This window comes from Corvus hawaiiensis, chromosome 26, assembly GCF_020740725.1.
Source record: "Corvus hawaiiensis isolate bCorHaw1 chromosome 26, bCorHaw1.pri.cur, whole genome shotgun sequence".
Taxonomy (NCBI): domain Eukaryota; kingdom Metazoa; phylum Chordata; class Aves; order Passeriformes; family Corvidae; genus Corvus; species Corvus hawaiiensis.
Window position 1 is genome coordinate 3,356,944 of NC_063238.1, and position 27,315 is coordinate 3,384,258.

The following is a 27,315-nucleotide window of genomic DNA, read 5'->3' on the forward strand; positions in this document are numbered from 1 at the left end:
TTTATAAAAACTGCCAATGTACCATATTGTGTCTGGGGTTCAAGGTTTGCAGCTATGTTAAATTTCACAGACATCAGTTTATGCACATGAAATGCTTGCAACACAAGATAATCTCTGAGAAATTGTCAACACTATTGATTTTATTGTCAGATAGTCTACATGGGCTGGACGGAAGAACGAGAACAAGACTCCCTTCAGGACCGAATGTACACACCAAAGTTTCTAGCACTGAGGGGATCTTCCCTGTATAAATTTATAGCACCTCCAGTAAGTATATTTCTCATGCTTAGTGGGAGTAAGTGTTATTAAATAAAATAGCGTCATGTAATGTGTACAAGGCTTTCACGATGAGATATCACTCATTGGGCTAACAGAATTGCAACTAACAGCATTGAAAAGTTCCAGGATATGTGGTATAGAAGTGATAGAAAACAGCTGTTCATCAGATTATTGGGTGTCTAACAAGAATTTCTTTTCCCCCACTTAACTGAACACTTAGAAAAATGAAAGAGAAATCTGCTCCTGTTAAAAGGGAGCTTTTAATTTTCCTTTGGCAGACAGAACCAGACCAAAGCAAGATGGTTAGATTTAAACTGAACACTCATTCTAGTGAAACTGCTGAGATTTGGGGAAATATCAAAGCTTTTTACATGCTGTGGAGATGGCAATATGTCTGTATTTAGATTTCATCCTGAATGTAAGTGTTTGCTGCTTGAGACCACAAAAAGGAAGGTAGGGAATCAAATGAAATTAAGATAAATATATTAGTTGGAATCTCACTGGGAACACTGGGCAAAATTTTAGCTCTTGTCTTATACTCAGCAATTTACTTTCACATTCTTATGGTACATCTATGCTGTTGTAAAGATCCTCTAGCTAACTTTTAAACCCGTTGCTAAGGAGACAGTAGCACTCCCATGCCTGGAGCAGGAAGAGTCATGTGGATTAATTTTTACTCTTTATTGGGTGACCTTTCTGACTGCTGCTAAACCCTGTGTTTGTCAGATCCAGGCTGTAGCTCCTTCCTGCCTGAAACAGAATCACAGAATAGTCTGGTTTGAAAGCGGACTTTAAAGGTCATCTATTCCAACCTCTCTACAGTAAGCGAGGACACCTTCAGCTGGAGCAGGTTGCTCAGAGCCCATCTAACCTAGTCCTGAACGTTTTCAGAGATGGGGCATCAACCACCTCTTGGGGCAACCTCTTCCTGAGGTAGTTCAAAGCCATCTTCAAATCTTTGTTCATCAGTAGCTATTGGTGTTCGTTTAGCAAAAGGTTTAAAAACATGTGGAAGGCATGAGGAATGGAAGTAAGCATGAACTGAAAACTTCATGCGTTCAGTGTTTGTACACTAGTTCACTGGTGTGGGAGTTTGGTGCTCTCTCAGGTCTGTTAATGGGAGTTTGGCTTATTTTGGTGGATATTTTTCAGGATCAGATCAAAATGTCAGATTATGCTAACATGACACAATTCAAAACCAGATCTCCTGCCTTTGCGCGACCTACTCAAGCATTTGCTGCCTGTCAAGAAAAACCAACTCCATTCTAGATACTAGACAGAAGCAGAATCAAGGTTGAGAAATCCTTTTCAAAACAAAAGAGGAAGAGTATTCTTTTGTAAGAACTATGGTAGAGACCACAAGCCTCTTTACTGAAGAATCATTTCTAGGAATAATATGATTGTAGGGGGTAAATATCTAATGGGGGGTGATTAATGGGTGTGCAAGGAACATGTTCATATGAAGGATCTGAGCCATGGTGATGTGAATAAGGAAAATTTTGGCAAGCTGCTATTGTATAAGACAAGAAGTCCATCCTTGCGTTTCTATAGGTCTTGTTTCAGCTCAGCTGCAAACACAATATGATTTTGTATTGCTGGATTCTGGTTCCTAGTCTAAAATAGAAAATCTGTTCAAATGCAGAGAAAAATATTTTCTCTCCGTGGAGTAGGAGGGAAGCAGAATGATAAACATGCTTTTTTTAGGGCAGGGGAAGATTTCCTATAGAGCTACCTTAAAGATGTAGAATCATAGAATGTTCGGGTTAGAAGGAACCCTAAAGATCATCCAGTTTCAGCTCTAACATGTAATGTATATAATAATTGCACACTTCTAAAATCCTATTTTCTATATGCAAACTTTTACACATACAGTTATGTTTGCTATTCTGCAGGTTTGTATCTTGCAGGAGTTACAAAATATTATGAACAAAGTCTCAATGACACAGTTTCAGAGCTTCTTTTTAGGAGATGCATAAAGTGTAGTTAAAATAAAAACTGTTTTATAATTATATGTGCAGTGTAAACTACTTGGAAAAAGTTGTTTTCTGGAAAGAGATGTCCTGCAAACTTTTTTAAACAGAAAATCAGATGAAAGTATTTCCCCAGTCTCTGCCAAAGTCTAACACATTAGGGAACCATGTGTTTAAACAGTGTCTATCAGCAGCCTCCCCCTGCCTCCTTTTAAATCTTTTTGATCAATAGTACTTCTACTTCCCATGTTCACATAAAGGAGCAATCCTAGTGTTTCATATTTGTACTAGGAAAGCTTTAAAGAAAATTAGTTCTTTACTATTATTTTTTCTGTTATTTCCTGTTACATTTCCTCCTTTAGAAGTATTAATTGTGTCAAGTCTGGTTGGTTTCAATTCCTTCCAGTTTATACTTGGAAATTTACTTCAGAAAGAGCCACTAACACCCTTTCTTTTTGCTACTCAATATTTTAAATTAAAATATTAAAATGAATGGTGCAGCAATTTCTATGGGTGTCATAATTCTACAATTATTTTTGCTTTGCACTTATATTTATACAGAAAGAGGTTGGTTTGACTTGAAAAGAAGTCCCTTTACAGGTACAGACAAAAGGAAATGAGGGGAGAAGGGGGAGCTTTTATGCTTTCCCCCAAAGTATAGAGCCTATAGTAAATTTTTAAACATAGCTCCAAATGACTTTGTGCTTCAGGAGCAATAGTTACTACTTTTCCTCATGGCACAATATGACTTCATCTGGTGTGACTGGTGTTGTGGTCTCAGTGGGGCTGTAGCAAGACTCCTCTCCCCATTTTTCTGTTCATGGTGAGAAATTTATCTTTTTGTCCATAGGAGAAAGAGTAGCTTTGTGGTTTAGTACCCACAGTTCAATAAGATAGTGAAGACTGCATTTGACAATGACTGCAAATAAAGGAAATTCTAATAGAAGAAGAACTAGAATACTGTATTTTTGAACTTTTCATTCCTCCCTGTGATTTCCTTAAAGGACTTTACATTACAGTAATGTATATAACTAAAAATTAGTTAGGGATAGAATTTTCTCATACAACATCAAAATAATTTTGATCTATTAATGATTATTTTCTATTTAGATAAGAGACAAATTGGTCTCATCTAATATTTTCTTCCTTGGGCTGTGGACCCTATTTTATTATACATGTTTCAAAGAAGTTTATCTTGAATCTTGTAGAAGCAGTAACATATGTTTTCACCAACCTTTTCATTGTGCCTAACAAATTTTATGATACAGTTTTCTTCCTTTGGATATGGGCTACTGTCCAAAGTGTTTTACCATTAAGATGATTAGTCTTTCATTTATAATCTCAATTTCATTCTATTTTGTGCCTTCTTCTGTATTTTGAGACTGTGAATATTCACCTGTTTTCTTCTTGCAGTTTCCTAGGAAATTTTATACACTGTTCTGATATTGCCTTAACTCTTCCCTTACTGAATATACTCACCTATCCCTTCCTTTGTAAAGCCTTAACACCTACCCTTGCATGATTTAATTTAATTCTTTTATCTATGTATTTCTTTGTGTAAAACAGTTGCCTAAAATGAATACAGTTAAAAACAATTGTGAAATCCCAGAACAAAGAGGAAAAAAAACAGACTATTCTTCAAATCTTAGTTTGTTAGAATTTAGGAGTAGATTAATCTTGTTAAAAAAAAAGAAAATGTGTATCTGCCTGTGTTGTTTCATGCTTTTTCTTTCCCCTGGATTTCAAGGCATGTAGGGTAAGTGTCTGGGAGATTGCAAGGTTGGAGATTGGTTTTATGGATTTGCAAACGCTGTAGGTGGTTGGGAGCAGATACTGGCATGCAGTTACAGGGAGGAAAGTGGTGTGAAACATGCTTTCTAATAGACAGGGCTCTGGCTCTGTGAGATGAATTCAAGGGCTGTATCCTCACAGGATCTCACTGCAACCCCTGCCAGTTCCCAGGGGAAGCATCATCGTTTTTCATAGAGCAGGCTGCATGCAAAGGAACGGCATTGTAAGGACAGGGAGGACGTCTCCTAAGCATTGCCTGGATGCAACAGTCTGGTCCCTGCTAGTTGTTGCTTTGAGGCAGTGCTTGGTCTGTCTGAATATATTTTACTCCATTTAAATACTTTAGGGATATTTTTTTTGTTAATAAAATTAATTCTTGAAATAAAAATAATTTCATTTCTTTTTCTGTTTATTTTTGTGTTTTGTTTGTTTTTTAAAGGTCACAACCTGGGATTGGACACGAGCTGAGAAAACATTTTCAGTTTATGAGATAATGTGCAAAATTCTCAAGGTATGATAAGAAAGTATAAGAAAAATTGCCACTTTGACAGACAAGAGTATAACACTAACCACCTTGAAGAAAGACATCTATTTTTTTCCCTTTAAAGTCAAATATCAGAAGTTCTGGTGTCAGTAGATCCAGAATCAAACTAGAAGGCATGGCAAAATTGGAAATAAACTGATTTTGACTAGAAAACTACCTTATTTCTCCATGATGCTGTATGGGCTTTATAGCTTCACTTTAATGTCACATTTAACAGTGTAACATTTCTTTTTCTAACTGAGGACCTAAAGAAACAGTGATCATTGTGGTTGTTTTCAAATCTGTTGATGGAACTAATAGCAGCTGCAGTGTAAGATTTCACTAGGACTGACAACAGAGTCTATAAAATATGCCATACCATTCTGAAAACTTTTGTCTTATCTTTTCCAACTGATTACATTTACCTGAAGTGTAATAAATGGTAAGAGATAATGATATATGTTTAGAAAGTTAAAATTATGAGTAACAAATTGAATAAGACCATTATTGTATGTTGTTTTTAATTTTTAATTCTGAATTCAATCAGAATTATTTTATCTGGTCTTTTCTCTGTTTTAAAAACAGTGAAAAACAGAGGCTCAAAATTTCTCAAATGATAAGGAAAAGAGATGCCTCCTCCTATTCATATAAAGTACTTTCTGGTTTATGTTGGTTTGGGGGTTTTTTGGGTCCGAATTACATAAAACGTAATTTTAACATTTCTGGAGTTTTATCTAGGCAGAAGCAGAGTAGTATCAACAAGAAATATGAAAATACCATATTTTTTAAAAGTGTTTCCCACTGAGAAGACCTTTTACTGACATAAATGGTACATTTCCTAGGTTTTGTACGTCACAGAGGTGCACTATATTTTCCTTAGGGAGGCAGATGGCTCAATAAAATTCAGAAACTTATATCTGAGACTTCAAAAAAAAAAAAAAAAACAAACCTAAAATACAACAGATATAAAAATTCCTTTTTGCTAGCAATCTGAACAGAAGACTGAAAAGTTTTCCTTTACCTCTGTGTTGGCTGTGAGGTCGGAGTCTTCATCAAGGAGTAGCACATCCCAAATGCAAAACATCCCATCACTTTGGTATGTCCTTCAATTACTGAGTGTGCGCAAATATTGGCTCCTTAGAAGTGGTCATGTAGGGAGAGGAATAACAGAAGTTGTTCACTCTTTGAAGGCAGCGCACTGGGGGTGCATGTGAACAGTGCTCCAAGAACACCATCATGCTTTGAGAGAGTTGAAAAATCCCACTTCTTACATGCACATTTTTTTCCCACCCCTCAGGTAACCTTTGATTGCTCCAGGCCTTGGGTATCAAGGTAGCTCTTTGTCAGAGAACTAAGTGTGTTGGAGCCAGGATGACTCCTCCTTATGACTTATCCAAAGATTTCTTTATACTCTTTGAACAGAAATTTACAGAATGTGTGCCATATAATTTTCTGTAATTTAAAGTTAGTTCTTCTTTTCTTCTAGCCATTTGCCTTTGTTAATGCTCTTTTTAATTCACTTGCAATTTTGGCCATTTTTCTTTTTCCTCCTTGTTCTGTGTCTCCTATTCTTGTATACCAATACATTGATTTTTTTTTTTTTTTTTTTTTTCCATTTCTGAGCCATGTAGCAGAAGTTATTGCATCCAAGGAGACTGTCCATGAAGCAGTAAAACCTAAACCAGTACGTTCCTGGCACTGTTGTGTGGAAGCACAGAGAGACTACAAATGTGCTGGGTTTTTTCTTATCATCCAGCCCTCCAAAATGTCTGGAAAGAGGTGTAGATCTTCCAGCCTCTTGTCTCTATTAACAGAGAGGCAATTCCAGTATAAGTAATATAGGAATATCATTTATGTGTTTCTTTATTGCTTTATTAATACTTAGTTATTCATTTATTGTCTGTAAATATGGTCAGGCTTATAAAATGCTGAAATGTTTCAAACAGGTTCTTTAGATGACAAAAACCTGTAAATACTAAAAACTGGAAGTGGAAAAATCATTGCAATGAAATTGCAACTTCTGACATTGGAGCATTAATCTTCACCATATTCTAGTTTTCTACAGCAGGTGCTACAGGGCTTAACTATGGTTTCACTAAATATAAGAGCAAATAAAATGAGAAAAACAGCTTCCCATTACACTACTACATTGAACATCTGTAGAAACTCAAGGTTTTGTTCAGCCTTTATTCCAGCATCATAAAAGTCTCCATTTTAGTAATGAGTGGTTTTTAGATACCTTTGAACAAGCTCCATGGATATTACTGAACCAGAGGCCATGTAAAAAAAAGTTACTCTAGTGTTTTGTGATCACCTTCAAAATTCTTCCTTTCTATAGTACCTCACATGCTACTTTTGATATAAATCTCTTTGCCTTGGAGAATGACAAAGCTTTTCTGGCTAATATTCACTTTAAGTAGGACTTGCAAGTAGGCTGTGCTAACCTTTGTATGGGTTAGCTCAGGACTGAGCAGTGCTTTAGAATTAAGTGTCATTGCATCATTTACTAAGCAAAGTGTATTTGCATTACATGGCTTGCTTGTAATTGAACGAGATATTTCAGAAAAAAATTAGACTTCCATTTATTAGGATGCAACTGTCACCCAAGGCAGCTGGTATTTTCTCCTGTGTATACTGGCAATTTCAATAACTGTCCCTCAAACCACAAGGACAGGACTTTGCTTAATCTGTCTGTAAGTATTTTTTCTCCATTTTCCACTCCTTAATTTTGACTAAAATTCTGATGAACTTCACAAGACCAGTCTTGACTAGAGAGACTTACTAGCGTAAGTTTGTCTCTTTAAATAGAATTGTAATTTTCCTCAGTTTGAGAGTTCCTCTAAGTTTCTCTTCATAACAGAAGCACTACAGTGGAGAATATGAACTGCCAGATCTTACTGAATGCAAATTGATATTTTAGTATTTCAGTATAAGAGAATAATTCCACTTCTGGTAACAGTAAAAATACTAAAACACTAAATCAATATTAATGTTCATGCAGCAAAGGACTTCACTGATTTAATCTTCAGGAAGAGTATATAGTCCAAAGACATTAAATAAAACCCACTTGGCTGCCACCACAACCAATGTTTTCTTCATATTTGCTTGCATGGGTTTAGTGTTCTTTTTCCTCCAGTATCTATCCCAAAGATTCTGACTCCTTTCATAAACAATATAGAAAACTGGGATGCCATTTCCAATTTTTACAGTTCCCTTAGTCTCAAGCAGCTAAAAGGCAGGATGTTCTGCACCTTAATCAGAGATGTCAGAGATTATTATATGATTTATAGCTAGTGGATTCATATTTATAGTACTCATCAAATAAATCACTATTTTGTTGTAACAGTATATTTTTTTATTTTATTTTCCCCATCAGATTACAAAGAAAAGAAAGAAGAAGCAAGGCAATAAGTCACTCTTCTTAACTTGATTAGGACCTGCAAAATAACCAGGAAGACCCTTAAAATTTGAAGCATAAAAGTACACTTTAAAAAGCAGTCTTTTGACTGTGTAAAAAGACAGTTTTATTGAAAGAAATTCAGCAAAAGTGCATTGATCTTCTACTTCAGTATATACAATTTTATATAGTAAGAAAGTATAAAAGAAAAAAACCCAAACTGTCATAACCACTTTCATACACTACCATACCAGTAAACTATTATAAAAAAAGGTTCTGTATAAAGTTTACAAAATACCAAATCAAAATACATATCTCATAAATATGAAGCTATTTATTGTTAATATTTTGGGGATTAAATAATTTTTGACATGAAACCTAGGTAAAGTAGGCTGAGTACAAAAATCACATGTTAATTAAATTGGTTTAAATCATTCATTGTGAAATAACAACAAAGAGCAGTGGGCTATGTTTGATGAAAAAGGAGCATTTATGGAAGTGCAAATAACTTAGGACCTGGGGAGGTAAATGCTTAAATTGATCAGCATATGAAATAATTTATTAAAAATTCAATAGGTCTGTTGATTAAGGGGTGGAAGCAGAGAGAAAATAAGGCACTGAAGAACTCTTTAACCCTAAAAAGAAACAGGTAAAAAGAAAGTGAATAGAAATCAAAGTCAGGCAAGTTAAAATGGGGAAGGAGGCAGGAACTGTAAAAGCTGTGCTGATTAGTCAGTGAAAGGTACCAGTAAGAAGTTGATAGCATTGGAACCACTCTTATTTTTTAATCATGAGTTTATTCAGACTGATGCAAATGGTGACACTAGCATGTAGATGAAAATCTGCAATCCTTGTTAAGAAATTTGTCAGGCAAGAAAATCTAATGGTACCACTTTTGACGTTAAAGTGTGTCTATGAGTTATTTTCAATAGAACCACTGGTAGGATTTGCTATCAATAAATATTCCTAATTTATTCTGCAAGAAGCTTGTTTCACCTTATGCTTTATTTTGAGGAGTAAAGCCCCATTAACAGCCAACTAATTTTAATGTTGCAATTGAACAAATATTCAATACTCCAGAAAAGCAGGTATTTCTATCACTAACTTCAGATAGGCACGTGGCCTTATCCTGTTCAGTATTTTGAAGCTGATTTAACTGTATATGTTTTTTTTGGTACTTCTTGTATTTTTGATACACAGTTTTAACATGTGTTTTGAGAGTGTGTGTGCATGTGTATGCATGTGTAAGTGTGTATAATTTAACAAGATTTAAGTACCTTAGATAAATTGGTAAATAAATATTTAAACAATGTTTCCATATAGGGGGTAGAAAAAAGTTTGTTTCATTTTTTGGGCAAATTAGGAACAATAGCATAAAAGATTGCACTTCTCTATCCTTTTTGCTTGAGTTATGTTCTAGAGCTCATCCAAGCATCTCCTTTTAATGGTGAGAAAATGCTTTCTATAGTTGTGTCACCTGCCTCCTATCTTCAGTGTCATGCAAAAATATTTAGAGATTCACAGTTAGAGCATGCTTTATTCAGCATAAAAGAGGAAACATATTCAAGTGTCAGATCAGCTCTGAACTGAAATGTGAGGATAACTGTGTAAGGCAGGCTATGCTGGCAACATGTCAGGATAGTGAATCATTGATGTTTACAGTTAGTACCATTCACATCAGTGCAGCTATAATTTTCTTGCTATATTAATCAGGACCAACTTGGTGTCTCAGAAGACTTGTGATTCCTTCCTTATTTTAGCTGTTAGTATGTGTAAAATCCTCAAATGTAATTATGTTAATTTTTCCCACTTAAATTGCCTGTAATTATGCTGTCCATTTCCAGTAAGTCAAGTATGGGAAAAGGATGATATAAAAAGGATGTGAAACTACTGGCAATGTTAATGCATTCAGATAAATTTTAAAAATAATGTCAATAGACACATAAACATATAAAGTGCAGGTAGAGAACATATGTTGAGGTCTATCATTCATATAGTTTGCTCAATGGTGAGACTTGCATCTTGATGTGATTCCACTAAAATACTTTGCACGTACTCTAAATGCTTAAGAGGCAGAAGTAATGAATCCCTTTTATGAATAGGTTAATGCTGCATCCAAGGAATATTAGATTTTCAGCCAGGGTTTAGCCAGGAGCCAGTTCTTGGCAAGAATGCTAAACTGTTGAGTATTTCAGTTGAAAACAATTGAAGTAATTTTCAGTCTTCGGTTTGCCTTCTGTCCTACATTTAAGAGTATCTAATGTTTCCACAGAAAAGAGGGTCTGTTTCCCCTCTAAATAGAATTATAGTTGTCTTCTAAGATAAGAAAAATAGTAAGAGTCATAAATATCTCTATGTCCACTGGCATCAAGACCAGCACTAAACTGGCTTCAGTTAGGCTATAAGGAAAAACTTCTTTACTGCAATAGAGCTCCTGACAAGGCCACTGAATTTCCACCCCTGGATCCTTTTGAGTGTAAGCTGGTGTGTAGCTGCTCCTACCATGCATAGAGACAGGCAGTAGATGGCTGCACCTCTGGCCAGCTCATAAATGTTTTCTGTGATTCTGTATGTTATTTCTGTTCGTTTCTCCTCAACATGTACATAGTTATATGAGCCCTAATCCGTGCTAATCTGGATAAATTTAATGGGGCCTGTGTTTTAAAGGTGTTGGTGTTGCTGTAACTCTGCAGCACCATGTAAGTCTTTTCTGACAGCAAAGAGGCAGCGTTATTACATGCATGACAAGTACCACTGTATAAAGGCTTGTTCATTTTTGGTTTGTTTCAAAAAGGAAGGACAAGCAGTATTTGAAATGTAAACTTATTAAATAAGGCTTTTCATGTTCCCTGTTAACTTTAGAAAGGTTTCTCATTTTTTCTTAACTCCCCTCCCCCCTCCTTGTTCTGACATTTTTTATGCAATATTAATATAAACTGTCACCTTTTGGGTGAAAAATAAATCAGTTGTGTTGGGCTGGGGCTGCCAATCTTGGAGTCTGATCCTTCTTCCTCGAAAAAATAACAAGATAAACACACAGAGGAAAAGAAAAAGAATAACAAATACAGAAAATAAATTTTTAAATGACTTCTGCAACCTCTCTGTTGCAGAAATTGCTTTTTGTTGCCTGTCTAGTTATGAGACTGACAGTGCTGTTGCAACATCCTTGAAAAACAAAGCCAAATTAGGTTTTAACATAAGGCAGAAGGAATTTTGTAAAAGAGCAGAAGTAAGGTGTGAAATATAAATACTGTGTAAGGATACTTGGGAAAGACAAGTATATGTCTTAAATCCAAGATATTTTAGATTTATCTGCAGCTTGAGAAGTTTCCTTCCATTAATTTAATCTAATCAGAGCATTTCTAAAGATTTGAGTGATTCATTATTGTATTAAATAATATACTCTGACACATCAATTTTAGTAGATTTTTGTGTAGCAGTTTTCTCTAATTTATCAGTTTTCTCTTATTTTATGGTCACAGACTTTAATGATCTGAGTTTTTTCCCATCCTTATTTCTGGCTATTGCAATACTTAAATTTAGCTTGAGATGTTGCAGTTTTATTGCACAAAGATTTTGTGACTGTAGGCATTCATGCAGCAGTGATAATTTTGTATTTTTCACTGGAACTGTGTCCCAATCCTTATATGAAATAAATTGTTCCTGTTTCCGGGGCAACTATTCAAAACTTCATTTGGTGCATTCTCTTCACAGTGGAGGTCTGCTTGTTGATTGCTCTCAACAGCCAGAGCCAGCAGTGAAACCAGAAATACTGATTTCTTAACAAATCCTTATCTTGTGGTTTTATGATAGGACCTTTTTTACTATAGTCCCTTTTTAATTTTTTTCTTAGCATTATTAGCAAGTACATGTAAAAGAAATTTTTTTACACATTTGCTTATAGAAATTTTCTGACATACTGATATTCAACACAAATGCTTTTCACTATGCTACCCTAACATACTCTCACCTTGACATAATGTATTGGCAAGCTTTTTGAGTAAGTAAGGAATTCTGTCCAAGAAAGAAAGGAAGATAAATAAAAAAGAGTATGCAGTCAAGTAGGTAATTCTTTTGGTATAATGAATAATCAATTTGGTGGGTAATTTTCCAAACTTTTATTTAATCAGGTTTAATCCTTTTCCTTCCAATGTTTCTGTCCTTCATGAGGAAGACCTTTAAAAGATCTTTTCCTGCCTTTAAAACAAATACATCTAAAGTGGGGGAAAAAAACCCAAACATAAAAACTGACAAAAAGGAGAATTAAAAGGACTTTTGTTCTATATAATTTCTTTGTCCACTTCTGGTGTTGAGTCAGGTGTTTTTTCTCTTATTGAAGAGGTGCATAGTCACTTTAAGGAAATGTAGAGTATCCTGTTCTCACTTACCATGACCAGTAAGATAACAACTCCTAATAGCTGGGAAGATAGGGAAGGTTCTCTTCCTATATGCCACAGGGATGCAGGATGTTCAGAATGAAATCTTCAAAATTGTAACATTCAAATTTTTCCCAGAACAACTAAGTTTTTTTGGTAGATCTTAACTTTTCTTCTCAAGGGCAGCAAAAGTGCCCCTGTTCCTGAATCAGCCATTGCTATTCCAAAGAATGGAGGTCCCAGAGCAGCCCAAAAAGCAGATTCAGGGGCTGATGCTTCTCTGTTTATTTCTTTCCTTTTAACTGGGACAAACCAATTCAATTCCTTTTTCTAATTTATTTTACAGAACTGATTTAGCTGTTTTAACTATAATATAAAATACAAAAATATCCTCAGGCAGTCAACTAACATGGAAAAAAATCAACTGCAATTAATAAGGGTCAAAATGAAAAGACAGGATCACTCTTTAGCATTGCTGTCCATTATAATTATATTTACTCTTATAGGATCTGTTCTTAAACATAATTTGCAGCACAAATGTTTGAAAGTTAGGAGAAGTAAAAAACCTTTGTAACTCTCCGAAGAGGTGATCAGCACATTTTTTTAGTATCTGTTTGTAATTATACTAGTCTCTGATTTCTCTGTAGCAGAAAATAACCACTAATGCATCTCTGGAAAGTATTAGAATAATGTATTTCTTCAAAAGATTAGTCAGTTTGGTGAACATTTTGAAACTTTTCCTCATATGGCAATAAAATAAACAAGTTTCTCAGTAGAGTTCATTAAGAAATAGACACGATTATGGCACTGACTCAGAGGAAACCTGTTTTCAGACTCTTGCTCTGATTCAGGTGAGGGTCTTCAAGACTGTCTTTTAGTCAGGCAGAAGAGGAAATTAATTTTCCTATTCAGGCAGAATAGGAAAGTGATTTGAGTTTACTGCTGAACCTAATAGATTACAGGGAATGAACCTTTCTATTTCTCTCCAGCCATCAGACAGATCTTTCTAATGGGAATTTAATTGAAAGTAAAATTTATCCTGCAATTATAAACAGTTTTCCCCTTGAGTAAACATATTTTTTGTAAAATCTAAACATGAAAATATATTCTATCCAGTTTTAGTTTAGCTGCAATTCTGTGTTTACTTAAATGTGTGTGTGTGTGTATACATGTCTGCAATTTCAATATTTTTTTTACACTTCTTAACAATAAAATTCAGGGGTCCAAATAAGATGAGCTATGTACAAACACATGCCTACATGGATATTTTTTCTTTATTTCTTGAGTAATGAGGATATGTTGGAGAAGCTGTACCTTTTTTCACTCTGGAGTGAATCTGTTCCCTACTGCCTGTAAAGGCTATTAGAACCATCACCATAGCAACTAATGGTGATGCTCAAGCAAAGTGTTCCCTAAATTCCAGCTAAAGAAGTAGATCATTATATGCCTTTAGAAAGAAGGATGTATGTTTATGTAGCCAGAATTGATCAGTGAAAGGAGACACAAGCAGTAAAACAATCGGGGCACTGGTGCCAGCAAGGGTGAAGGCAGGATGTGATTCATTTTTACAGTTGCTTTGGAGTTATTGCATGAGAGAATGCTTTTTATCTTGAGAGGATTTAGGTGCTAGGTTTGAATCTTGATTATGATAGGACAGATTTCTTTCTGCGGAACTACCTAAACTAGTCAACAGAGAAAACAGGTTTTGTTTGTTTTCTCATTTATGTGTTTTGAAGAACTATTATAATTAATATGAGAGACGTAAACATTTACCTCATTTAAACAACTGAAATAAAATTTTCTTGAAAGTCAAAGTCTATTTTGTCTATGTAGGATGGTTTTGAACCTCTTACATGAATTGTTGTTCATGTCAAAAACTGTTTGCCAGTGTCACTAACATTTACAGTTCCGTGGCCAAATACATATGCCACTGTATATTACATGTAACTTCACAGGTAAATCAGACTTCCAGACAGTTCTTGAGCACCTCCTTGGTAAAAATCACTCCATGAGCATGAAAGTGACAGATCTAGCTTTGTTTTCTATTGCACAGAGCCTTGTAGAATAGAACAACTCAACTTTCACTGACCATCACAATATTAGCAGATTTAAATAATACCCAAAATATGAATATTTAATGCACTCATCATACTTAAAATGAAAAGACACAAGTCATCAAACAGAAGCAGTGCTTCTTCTGGAGAGAGCAGTCTTACAAAAGAGAAAAGATTACCTCTGCAGAAGAGAACGTGAAGTCACTACTTAGTGATAAAGAAGCATTCTGCCTTAATTTGAAAGGACCTGCCTAATGAGCCATGCTTAGTTCCCATGGACAAATTTATTACTCTCACTTAACATGGATATCATTATTAATTAGGCAAGCAGGAGTCATACTGTCCTGTCAGCAGAGATGCTGGATTACCCTGAAGCTGGGTGTAAGCCAAGGTCTTTCCTCACAGCCCATCCTTCAGCAGGACTACTTTCCTGCTAGTGACAATTAACATGCTGGTAAAAGTTTTGTGTGTGTTTCTCTTCAGACAGTTTTATTAATTCACAACGAGAACATCAGGGGCAAATGGTACAACTAATCATTAACAGTATGAAAGGGTTCTTAAAAAGTCAACATGAAATTGGCTTGTGTCCCTCATTGACTAGTAAGTGAATATAAAAATACAGGGTCATAGCAAATGCTTAAATGGGTAGAATGACATTTATATTTTAGTTGAAGTAGTGGTTTCTTAAAAGGCAGTTAATGAAGATTCCTGCTTAATCCAGACCTGGTTTTGAGACTCCTGAGGCAGTTAATGAAGATTCCTGCTTAATCCAGACCTGGTTTTGAGACTCCTGACAAGTTTATTTTAAATTAGTGGACTTTTGAACAATTTTCAGTTGGATTCCTTAAAAAATAAAATTGCTTCAAATTCCTGCCTGTATAAGGACGTTTGGATAGCTATCTTTTATCTTTGCCTACATATTGTTTTGTCCAGTTATCCATTGTACAAATTATGAGATTCTATAAATGCGGAATACAGATTTTTAATGCTTGAAAAGAAATGCAAAACTAAAGAAAGATCTTGCAGAAAAAGCAGAATAAGTTGCAGAAGCAGCACTAAAGGGAACCTTGCACATAACTGTTTTCACAAACAGAATGGAATACCACTAAGAAGGAAAGGAATACTTCATATGTATGTTAGCAATTTTGGAAAAACTAAAATATATCATTTAAATTTCTTTGACTTACACTTCTCTTACCATGGGCTTAACCATAGATGTTGATATCAAAATCACAAGTATATCCATAAGAGCTAATCACAAATTGAAATTATTATTTGGTTAAATTATTATTTCTGTGGAAATGTCGAATTTTGTTTTCATTCTGAATAAGAACTTCACAGAATGTAAATTTCAATAATAAATGAGTCCATTATGTGTACTGTTTGTCACAATATAATGTAGTAGTTGAAATATTCTAAACTTTTTATATGCAAAACACTGAGGGGAAGTGTTACCTAGTAGTGATTAGGTCTTTCCTAAATCAAAGCATGCTCTCATTTTCATACATAAGTAGCAAAAACCTGGATAATTATTGTAGATCCCATTTAACTCTTCTTTTTTCATCATCTAGGTTTGATGTAATGCTTAGAAAAATCTAGTACAATTATTACTAGCAATGTCGATAGTAAAATAAACAGGTTTTTATTTAGTCACTTCAAAGCCTCCAGAGATTTTTGCATTTTTCAAACGCTTTTTAACAGAGACCAATCTCAGTACAACTTATAACATTTTGTTTTTCACAGTCTATGCAATAACTCTTTCCTTTTTCCTTGACAGCATATTCTTCTCAATAGGAGACAAAAAAAGCCTGTAAGACTGGAAGAGTCTAAGTGTGTCATTTAAAAGCATCAAACCTTAGCTGTGCCCAGCTAAATAGAGATATGCATTCTGGAACTGAGCCATGCACTAAGCTCCCTCCCATTTGAAAACAGGGGTTATTACTTCAGTTACTTTAATGACAGTGATTCCTATGATCCCACATAGAGCCATAGTCATGTTTCAGAAAAACTTTAAGAACCTGCATTACTAATAATTGCTTATTCTCTACTAACTTTGTCAAGAATAGGTAAAGATGAGTTCAAAATATTTTTAGTTTCTTCTGAGGTTGTAGCTATGAAGGACTGAAACCTTCCCCAGGAAATACAGGTACCTTACACATGAGTCTTGCCACACTCCATGCTGAATGGGTCCTTTGGGTTATGGGCCAAGAGGCCCATTCAATCCGGTTTAGTTCTGGAAGCACAGGGATTTCAAGACCCCATTTAAGACCTGTTAGACAAGAAGTGTTGTTATACTAAAAGAAGTAGCTTTTCTTCCCTGGAGGAGTGAGGGTTTTCCAGTGCTTTTATTCATCCAGAATTGAGATTGTTCAGCCTGGAAAAGAGAAGGCTTCAGGGTGAACTTATTGCAGCCTTTCGGTACCTAAGGGGATCCTATAAGAGAGATGGAGAGGGACGTTTTTCGAGTGCATGTAGTGACAAAACAAGGCAGAATGGCTTCAAACTGAAAGAGAGTAGGTTTAGACTAGATGTTAGGAAGAAATTCCTTATTGTGGGGGTAGTGAGGCACTGGAACAGAGAAGTTATGGATGTCCCATCCCTGGAAGTGTTCAAGGCCGGACTGGATGGGGCTCTGAGTAACCTGGTCAAGTGAAAGGTTTCACAACCATAAAAGGTTGGAGCTGGAAGATCTTTAAGGTCCCTTCCAACCCAAGCCATTCTACGACACTGTGCTTTATGTTGCTACACATATCCACAAGGTTAAACATTTGTCACAGTGCTGCTGCTCTGTGTGCTTTCAGGCTGTGTGTGCAATGGAGCATAAATGTCCTTAACAACAACCTGGATATTATAACATCTATTTTGAATGCTGGTCAGGACATACTGTGAACAGAATTGACACTTCAGTTTTGGAAGAAAGGCCTGAATGGAAAGGAAAAAAAAAGGAGAAAAAAGAGATACTGAAAAAAGAGACAGTGTTTCTGATAGGACATAGACTATTATTGAGCTACACCTAACTGGTTCAACTACACAGCCCTGTGAATATTTAGAAGAAAAGGCTGGAAAAATATATTTTCTTTTGAAATGCTGTCTTTTAAGATCAAACGTTCATGCTGATTTTTTTCATACATGACTTAACACAGTAGAGCTACGAAGCTTAGGATTTGTTGGAAGTAAGGAAGGAGATTTTTCCACACTGACTGGTCATTTTAACATCCTAGCAACTTGTTTTTGTCATGGTGATTGCAAAGAGAGGGTATGTTGCCTCCACAGCTGATTCTTCTAGAAATTGTAAAGCAGGCTTGAACCAGAAGCATTCATGAATGCATCCTGTACTGGCTTTCTTGAACAAGTCTGTCACATTTCTACTGAATGAATGGAAAGGGGAAAGTACTGCTTGGTCTCCCATTACCTACTTGAATACCTGACAGTGATAGCTTCAGACAGGTTCCTGTTTTATATATTTTGTTCTCAATCAGCTTAAGTTCCTGGTTCTCTGCCCCGGGGAGAACTGACTTGAGCAATGTAAGCTGCTCTTCCAGCTTGCTTCAGCTGATTGTGCTCCCCTTGTTCTGTTCAAGTTGTGTATAACCAGAAGGCAATACTGTCCCGTGAGTCTCCTTTACTGAACTTAACTCTGCCCTTTGTTATGGGGTAGCTTTGTGGAAATTTCATGCAGGCTACTTATACCCAAATTTCCAGATGTATTGGCGAGGACAGCTGGTGAGCTTGTGACTTGCGGCAGCTTCTTTGATGTAGCAGGGACTAAATTAATTAAACCTGTTTCTGCAAACCTATTTTTCACAAGAACAAGTTATGCGCCAGAATTTTAGCCTAAAGCATCCTGTATTAAATAAATAATTTTTTTTTAAAAATTGAAATCTTTTTAATGAATGGATTTCCTGATTAGCTTGCTTATTCTCTGGTTTAGTACCAATTACAAATGCAGCAATCATTAATTATTAAATATTTGTAACCTCATATCTATTGTGTGATGTTATGTTGAAAATAAAGCCAAAAGTAATTTTCTCCTCCAGGACCAAAGCCAGAATCCTAACCATGGGCAGCCACTCTAGTCTCTCCTGGCAGTGTCGATTTAAGGACAAATTTTATGTTGGATTTTGTAAGCTTCCAGAAATATGAACTTGTTTTCCCTAGCCTCTATAAAGAAAATAGAACATATGGACTTTTCATACTTCTTAAAATAAATGCCTTCCTTTGACCAGCCTTCCAGAGTAGAGTGTGTGAGTCAAATAGCTGATATTTGTGTTCCTCATGTGAATAGAAAGTGGAAAACTTTCATAGAATTTATCTAATCTAAAAGTGTATAGCTGATAACATTTTTGAGAAGTGATTTGTTAAAATATTTAAAGGTAATGCCAGAGATATGCTGTCCCATACCATTCTGAATATAGGCATCCTTCTTAAAATTCATTGAAATATCAGTGTTTAGACCAAGCCTCTAATTTTCAGTTCCTCAGCTCTCGGTAGTTACTACTGTCATTTAAAATGCCATTTAAAAATGCTGGGTTTGAGGCATAAATGTTTGCAATTAAAAATATTAATTGATGTATGCCAGATTATATAACTTCAGGTTTTCATCAGGGCAGTGATCTACTGGACCGTCGGAAACATTGCTTCAGTGTCCAGTCTGAGTCTGGAGAAGATCTTTACTTTTCTGTGGAACTAGAGTCCGACCTAACACTATGGGAAAAAGCCTTCCAAACAGCAACTTTTTTAGAAGTTGAACGGATACAGGTGAGAACAACTGCCTTGGTGATCATCTTTTGGTACATTACCAAATTAGGCCCATATGAAATATTGATGCAATTAAAAAAATTTTATGACCTTCTGCAGCTCTCAAGTTATTATTGTTTTATGTAAGTAATTGCTTTTGGTCTACCCAAACAGCTTGCAATCTAATGCTCAGAAGAGATCACCTGAAATACAATCTTTGAGTTATTATGACGATGTGATACATATTTGTTAACTGAAGTTCATGGACAGACAAGGAAAAACAATCTGTAGGTCAAGGACAAAATCCAGCTGTTTAGATATTCTTACTGGCTTACATGCTACCTTGTTTGTTATTAAATATCACAAGAGAACCTTTCAGGAATTAAGTTGTCCTTGTAATACCGGGAATGAGAGTACACTGAGTGAAGTACTTACTGGATACAAGCAAGGACAAAATTGTACCTCAGCTGCATTATTCTTTCTTCACACATTTCCTGTTCCTTATATTTACTCGATGGTCAGATGAGCAGAGATGGATAACATTCTGCTACAGATTATAGTGACTTTTTATAGAGAAATTATATATCAGAATGTTTAAAGATAGATTTGTTTTTCTCACATGACCAAAAAGTCATGACTTTTTTGACAAAGCCACCCACCACAACTATAATTCACCTAATCCTGATTGTAATATTGATTTTCTAATTGTGATATATTCATATGGTTAGAACAGTTTTCATTGGTGTTGCCAGGAGTTTTACACACTTACCCAAGCCATATTAGCATATTAGCCTGTGCAAGTATTGTCTCACACATTTTCTCCTGGGAATGAAAGCACTGACATGTTTTTATTCAGACAAATTGTTAGTTAGTAGTATATTACCCCTTTTCTGACCTGTGAGCCACCACATGCAGATGGATTGCACTGGTATATACTGATGATGATCCAGTTTGCAAAAACTACACTGCTGTCAGTTTTAATGCACAGCATCTTTGTTTAGGAGAAGTCAGAGGAGGTTCAGCTTTTCTCTTGTAAGTTCATGTACTCTGTTACCTTTTATAGAAACTATTCTTACCTTTTACACTGTAATTACATCCTGAAAAATCTAAGACTAGTTTTTCTGTGTAAAAATTGCAACAATATATGTCCTCTGCCACTAAATATTTGAGTGGTTTTGTCTTTCTTATATAATTAACTGCAACATACTTTATAGAAGCACTGCTGTGCCATCAGTAAAAGAATATATGGCATTTTTCTTGAATAAATTTTATCCTAGAAGCTACCTCATATTTGTTCTACTTTGAGATTGATTCATACTATAGCATTCCTAGTTTAGATTTTTCTTTTGGGTTTTAGAATTACATTTATTCAAATTGCCCTCATGCTTCTCGAAAATAATTTCCTTAATAACCTTAACCTCAGATTAATCTTAATCTTTTCACTTAATTTTCTCTCTCCTGATATTCAAAGTAGCAATTAAGAACTCAAAGCAATGATTTCCTGATTGATTGATTGATTGATTACAGCAGATCTGTGAAAGTGGACAAACAAGCTTCTCGTGATAGAATATTATTGTGGAACTCACACTTATTATTACACCTTTTTTTATTTTCTATATCTTGATTTGGAAAAAAAGTTTAGAATATTTTTAATATAACTGTGTTTGGCGTCCTCATTTTTCTCTCAGCAATCCATTACTGCTTTCATCTACCAACTTGCAGATGCAGATAAAATCTGGTGCTATAATTTATCTCCAACAAGTTATTTCATTTCTCTCTGAGAAAAAAAAAATGGTGACAGGTTCAAAATTAAGGTATCAACTGTACATTTTTACTAAAATTTTGGTTTATGCCAAAATTTGTATTGATATGAATATTCATATTTAAAGTGAATGCTAATCCAGTAGGTTTCTCTTACAATGAAATCATATAATTTTGAAAATATAACTGCAGTTTAAAACTGCCATTTAAAATTCTTCAACTGTGTTGTGTGCTAGTACATAATCATACAAATAGTAACTATTACTCAATGACTATAACCTCCAGAAGAGTTTAATGAGGGGCCAATTCTGATCTAACTCCAAAGAATATATAACAAATTTAAGTATTTTTTAAATGCCTCACTGTAAATATATAATGAATTCTGTTTCAGCCTAATTCATAGCTTCTGCCAGAGGTATATCTAAAACAAAAAATAGACAGTTGCTTTTTCTTAGAAAAGAAATGTATTAGAGGAGGCATAGTCAAGTTGATAATAATTTAGCAATAACATGGTGCAATAATACAGTGGAGTCATTTTGGTGTGTTACAGTCACTCTTAAATTAGTTTTGTAGTGTAGTAAGTGATGATAATCCATTTTCATAATCACCTATTAAAAAAAATTAGTTGAAATGAAAATCCTTTTTCCTTACTGTGTCACAACATTTTTGCATGAAGAATCTGAGACTACTATAGCTTGCATAATGATGTGCAATTATATATATGACTGTCACATTCCTTTTGTGTTCTTGTTACTTTAAGCTAAAGTTTTCACCTCTTCCATCATGAATTTTTTTCTTGCTGTCCTTGCTTGTATTATAGTTGTTTGCTTTCTAATGTAAGGATTATTATTTAAGCTAGTTTATATTGCAGTACTTTAACATATGTTTCCATTGAAGTTGAATCTGAAAGTCTGAACTAAGTCTTAGATTTATATTACACTTTATTTCAGCTTCAGAGATGGCTTAGATGAAGTTCATGATGTATTGTTCTTTCCATAATTTAAACTGTGTGTGTTGAGGGAATAGTATTTAAGGAACAACTTCGAGTTGTCTCCTTCAGCCTCTGCCTGACCCATTGAATTATTAATAAACCAAAGTTAACATTCCATATTCTGTGGAAGAACAGCAAATGACTTCTGAAGTGTGTTCTGCTTCTTTTGGGAACGGGATGCTTCAGTTCTGATGAGGTTTTCATGAGCTCTTATGAGAAATCAGCAACCAAAGCCAAACATCCACAGTATATATTATTCATGGTCACTTTTAAAGTTTTAAAATGTTAAATGTGTAAGAAATTTTAAATGTATCTTGATAACAATTTTTGCCTTTCTCTTTTCTCCAAATATCTGAATTAAAAGGCAGCTTAAAGAAAATAAAGATGAGAAAAGTCTTACAAGAGTTTACTAGTGTCTGAAGGTTCACATGCCTACTCTGACCTGTCACCAGAATCATATGCAAGTGTGTACAACACCTGCAAAAACCAAGGGACATTCTTCCCCAAAGAAACTAAATTCTCAGTGTCTGGAGATCTTTTTTGTTATTCTCATGTTTTTTCTTCTCTAAATTGTTTTGAACATCATAGTCTGAGGGTGTGGAATGGTCTTTTCTATATGTAAAGAATGACTAAAGAATCAGCTGCTGCTAGTAGTGCGCAGTTTCTTCCTGCAAATAACTACACCGAGCTGAACTAGAGGATATTTCTCCACAAATTGTGCACTGCCTTTTGTGGAAATATCCTTCAGTCTGGGAAACAGGTCGCTTTTGCAGTGCAGCCTTGAACCAAGGCTGCTATGGCCTGTTTTTCACAAATCTTAAGTTCCCAGTGAGGCTATTTAGACAGGCACAGTGCTGGGCTTAAACAGAGGGAGCTGTGCCAGCTCAGCATGGTGCTATAGTGCACGCTGTAGGTTGGCCTCTGGTGTTGGGGTGGGAGGTTAGATAACTTTACATGACAATATGTGTTTTAAATCTGATACACATTTTCTTTGCCAAATTTAATTTCCAGTAAAGGCTCTGAGTCTGTTCCAGATCTTGAACGTTTGCAAATAAAAATGGAATTTGCATCTTGTAAGATGTTTGCAAGATAATTCCACATAACTGTACATTTTTTACTTTGCATGCAAAACTTGAAAATGTTTCCATATTTGACTTAATTAACTGTAACTGTGAACTATATTAATCTGCACTTTTTCTTCTACTAATGAGATAGTACCAAAGGCAATATCCTCTTCTTTTTCAACACTGTTTTACAATCAAATTTTACATATTCATAGCAGTTTTATGGTGTAGCTGATCAAAAAAGAAAAAGAAAAACCACTTTTTTTCATTAATATAAACACTAAGTACGAATTTTTCAATTTTCCTTCATAGCATTTTCTATTTAGAAGCTGTTAATGCACCTTCCAGCTTCTTGTGTTCTGAGGAGGACCACCTAGAATCCAAGAGCCCTCCCAAAGAATATATGAGTGAAGGCATGTGATTTATCCTTGATAATCAAAATGCCCAAGATAATCATAGGTTCTTTTGTAATACTGACAATTTACTAACCCACATTGTTCCCATGTTTACAATTTATATTTTGATTTTCTGACACATTATAGATGAAAAAGACAAGTCTGTCATTTTGTACCTGTAGTCAGCCTTCAAGCACAGCAGTAGTTTTGATCCTGAAAATTACACTGATAAATGTCTCACAGTGTGTGACATTATGGGAATAAATAGATGCATATATTTAAAAATTATAGAATGAGAGAGTCTTTCAGAATTCCAAGGTTTCTCATAGAAACCTTTGAGATATATTGGTCCACTAGCTGAAGCAAAAGAACATATTTCAGATAATTGCATCAGTTGCTAAATGGTATGAAATATTAGCTTTTTCCCTGAGATTTAGGACAAGAGAAAACCACAAGAAACAGCATACAGAGATACTTTACATATGCGTTTTCTTTTTCTTGAAAAGATAAAAGGAACATATTAATCTTAGAAGTTGTTACTGGGTATGAAAACCAAATAAGGGGGTTTGAAAATAATAAAACTTCCCTTTTAGAAAATGTTATTAGTAAGCCACTGAGGCAATTCCGAGCCTCTTTCATTTCTTCCCTAATGGAAGCAAAGCCTGTTTCCATAGTACTTAGACAACTTCATCACTCATTAAAATCCTTTGATTTGAAATACATTGGCAATAAATAGACATATATACACAGAAACGACTTAGTTCTGATAATAATTTTGAGATACATAAACATTAGAATAAAGACTCAGAAATAGAGGTCCTAGAAAAAATACTAAGAAATGTCTTGTGTCTTCTCTGATTTTTCTTTTACAGTGCAAGACATATGCCTGTGTTTTAGAGAGTCACCTTATGGGACTTACCATCGATTTTAGCATGGGCTTTGTCTGTTTTGATGCTGCCACAAAGGTAAAGTTCTGAGACTTTTTTTCATCACACTACTATTATTCCTTATTATTTCTAATATTTTGAGATAAGTAGTACATCTTTTAGATATCCTTCTCTTTGTTATAGAAACAGATCATCTCTTGTCAAATCTCTCATGCTGTAGTCTAAATTCAGGACTGATTTCTAATTATGTGAGAAGTAGTATTCTGTGATGTGCTTGTTATTGAAAAGCCAGTACTGATATCAATCTGAAACAAACATCAGATCTTTATTCTTGAATTTCACATGAAAGCCCATACTGATTCAGTTTGATGGTTTTTTTGCTGGCGCTTCCTTGGTTTTGAGAAAAGATAATTTTCTTGGTTTCAATCTCATCTGTGAACTTTGAAAATAATCTTCCATTCTCTTCTATTGTTTTGTGGAAATGAGAGTGTGCTATTACAGCAATTCCACAATATTTTAGCTATTGGTGTTCAGGTGTCTGTAAAAAGATAAATCAACCATAGCCTATATGTCTCACCCATCAGCTTTTCCTGTCAGCCTTAAAACAACTCAGTACAACTGATGAAAGAGTTTGTTTTATCAAGTGAATAGTATGGACTCAATTTCCATATTATATTATTGCGTGGCCAAGTCTCAGTAAAATCATTGAGACCCTGAGTATGTCATGTGTTGACATTTGCACTAATTGCTGTCAAGTCCTAGAATGTCAGAAGCTTTACTGCTACTACTAGACACTGCTGGTAAATGGTAGAATCTTTCTTGTGAATGAAATGGTGAAATCTTTCTTCTGAGTTCCACTTCTCCTCAATACCTATTTTCCTTTGAGATGCTGCAACATTGTCACCACCAATTGTTGAAGATGTCCTTTTGACTCCACAATTTGTTCCTATGCTCTATTTTAAGGCAATCCTTCCCACCTCATTATTCCACTAATCCAAACCCTTTTATTCTTCCCGCTTCTCCGTTCACTGGTTTTTTGCACAAAGTGATGAATTTTAAATTCAAGTACTTATGTAACCTTGTTTCTTTTTGTTAAGCAAATAGTCTTGTATAATTCATCAATGAAATGCAGCTATCAGTTTAGAAGGTATTACACAAAAAATCAGAATTAAGATGCAGTAGCTCAGTTAAAAAAAAAAAAAGTGGTATTCCCCCACCCACTCTCCAATAATATTTTAAATATATACATTATATAATACATATGTATGTAATTATAGAATCATAGAATGGTTTGGGTTGGAAGAGACCTTAAATATCATCCAGTTCCAACCCCTCTGCATGGACAGAGACACCTCCCACTAGACCAGGTTGCTCAAAGCCCCACCCAACCTGGCCTTGGACACTGCCAAGGATGAGGCATCACAGCTTCCCTGGGCAACCTGTTCTGGTGCCTCACCACCCTCAGAGTAAAGAATTTCATTTGTATATCTAACCTAAATATACCCTTTCAGTTTGAACCCATTACTTCTTGTATTATATGTACTGTATTGTATGTTAGAATAAAGCATTACACCACAAATAAAAAAAAAGACATTGTTTTGTTAGGTAATTAGGCATTAGGCAGTGTGAGATAAGGATGGCAATTGCATCAGAAAAGAAAAGAAACAATACAATAGAAAGCAACATAATCTGTTGCCAAGTGACTGCTACAGTTAAAATTGTCAAACAAGCCATAGGGTGAAATGTCTGAAATCTAAGTGTGTCAACCAAGTTTTAGTGGGTGCCTAAATACAAAAAGCATTACCTACTCTCCATCATTTTATGGAAAGATGAAGATTAGCCAAAAATTTATTCAGATATTTTTATTATGATCATGACAAGTGTAAATTGTGTCTATGCTGGCAATGGTCTTCAACAATATTGCTAATCTCATATATGCTGAAATGTAAAGTAGACCTGTATTGTCTCTTAAGCTAAAAGTGTTATTTCTCTTCCTAATGATGTTCATATGAAGCAGGAAATCAAAATCTGTTTTCCAGAAATTATCTGAGAAAGCAATTAAAAATGGAAACCAATTTGCAGGACAAGGAAAACATGAAAAAGATTTAAATCAAGTAATCCATTTCTTATTAATATTTACATATACATTTGTGAATTAAGACTGTACAAAAGTCCTATCAATTGTCCCATGAATTAACATACTCAGTATTAAAGACAAAAACATTATTTTAAATATCATACCATTCATAAAAATGATACTTACTTATAATTCTTTATAAGTTTTAGGATTTTTTTACAATTTCTGTTTGAAAAACCAGTACAAACAATTATCTTGTCACTTCCAGTGATGGGGTATCCACAGCTTCTTGGGGCAACCTGTTCCACTGTCTCACCACCCTCATCATATAACCTTATGTCCAATCTGAACTCTCCCTTCTTCTGCTTTAAAAACATTGTCCCTTTGTCCTGTCTCTGTAGGCCTTGGTAGAAACTCTTTCGTCATATTTGCACAAGCATCCTTTAAGTTTTGAAAAGCAGCAATAAGGTCTCCCTGGAGCCTTCTCTTTTCCAGGCTGAAGAGCCCCAACTCTTTCAGCCTGCCTTCATGGAAGAGGTACTCCAACCCTCTGATCATCTTAGTGGTCCTCCTCCTGTACATGTTCTCTTCTGTTATTTTGCCACTGCTCCTATCAAATTCAACCACTCCTTTTTGGGTAAAGATTAACTTAAAGCCATATTCCATAGCCTTCAGAGTTCAGTGTCAGATTGAACTGTTCATCATTCAGTACTTCTCTCAGAATAACACAGAGAATAACCCTGCAGATGCAAGATATTTTAATGAATTCATGGGGGGTCTTGGACAAGTACTTGGGGGACAGATCTACTGAATATCATTGAATGGGTTTTTTATTCGTATTTTTTTACAACATTTTCATGTTTCCCAGAACACAGAGGTCTCCAAAAACAAAGTAGTTTTGGAAATAAAGTAGTTTCTGAGAAGTCCTGTCTTATATTTTGTTGCAATGGTATCTTCAGTAAATCTTCAGACAATGTCAATATTATACTTAATACTGTGCTCATGGTATTTTA

The 27,315-nt window shown here is 35.0% G+C and overlaps 1 protein-coding gene across 6 annotated transcripts in view; it reads left to right on the forward strand.

The window, feature by feature from the left end:
- Positions 1-27,315, forward strand: part of SNTG1 (syntrophin gamma 1) — a 334,795-nt gene that overhangs the window by 282,704 nt on the left and 24,776 nt on the right. For 5 of the 6 annotated variants that reach the window (XM_048286500.1, XM_048286498.1, XM_048286501.1 and 2 more), the window contains 4 exons: positions 151-267; positions 4,480-4,551; positions 18,996-19,148; positions 24,211-24,303. In XM_048286500.1, the coding sequence (XP_048142457.1) occupies positions 151-267; positions 4,480-4,551; positions 18,996-19,148; positions 24,211-24,303 (435 nt within the window). Of the gene's footprint in view, positions 1-150; positions 268-4,479; positions 4,552-18,984; positions 19,149-24,210; positions 24,304-27,315 lie in introns of those variants that run through there. The other variant, XR_007199924.1, reaches the window with a different exon arrangement.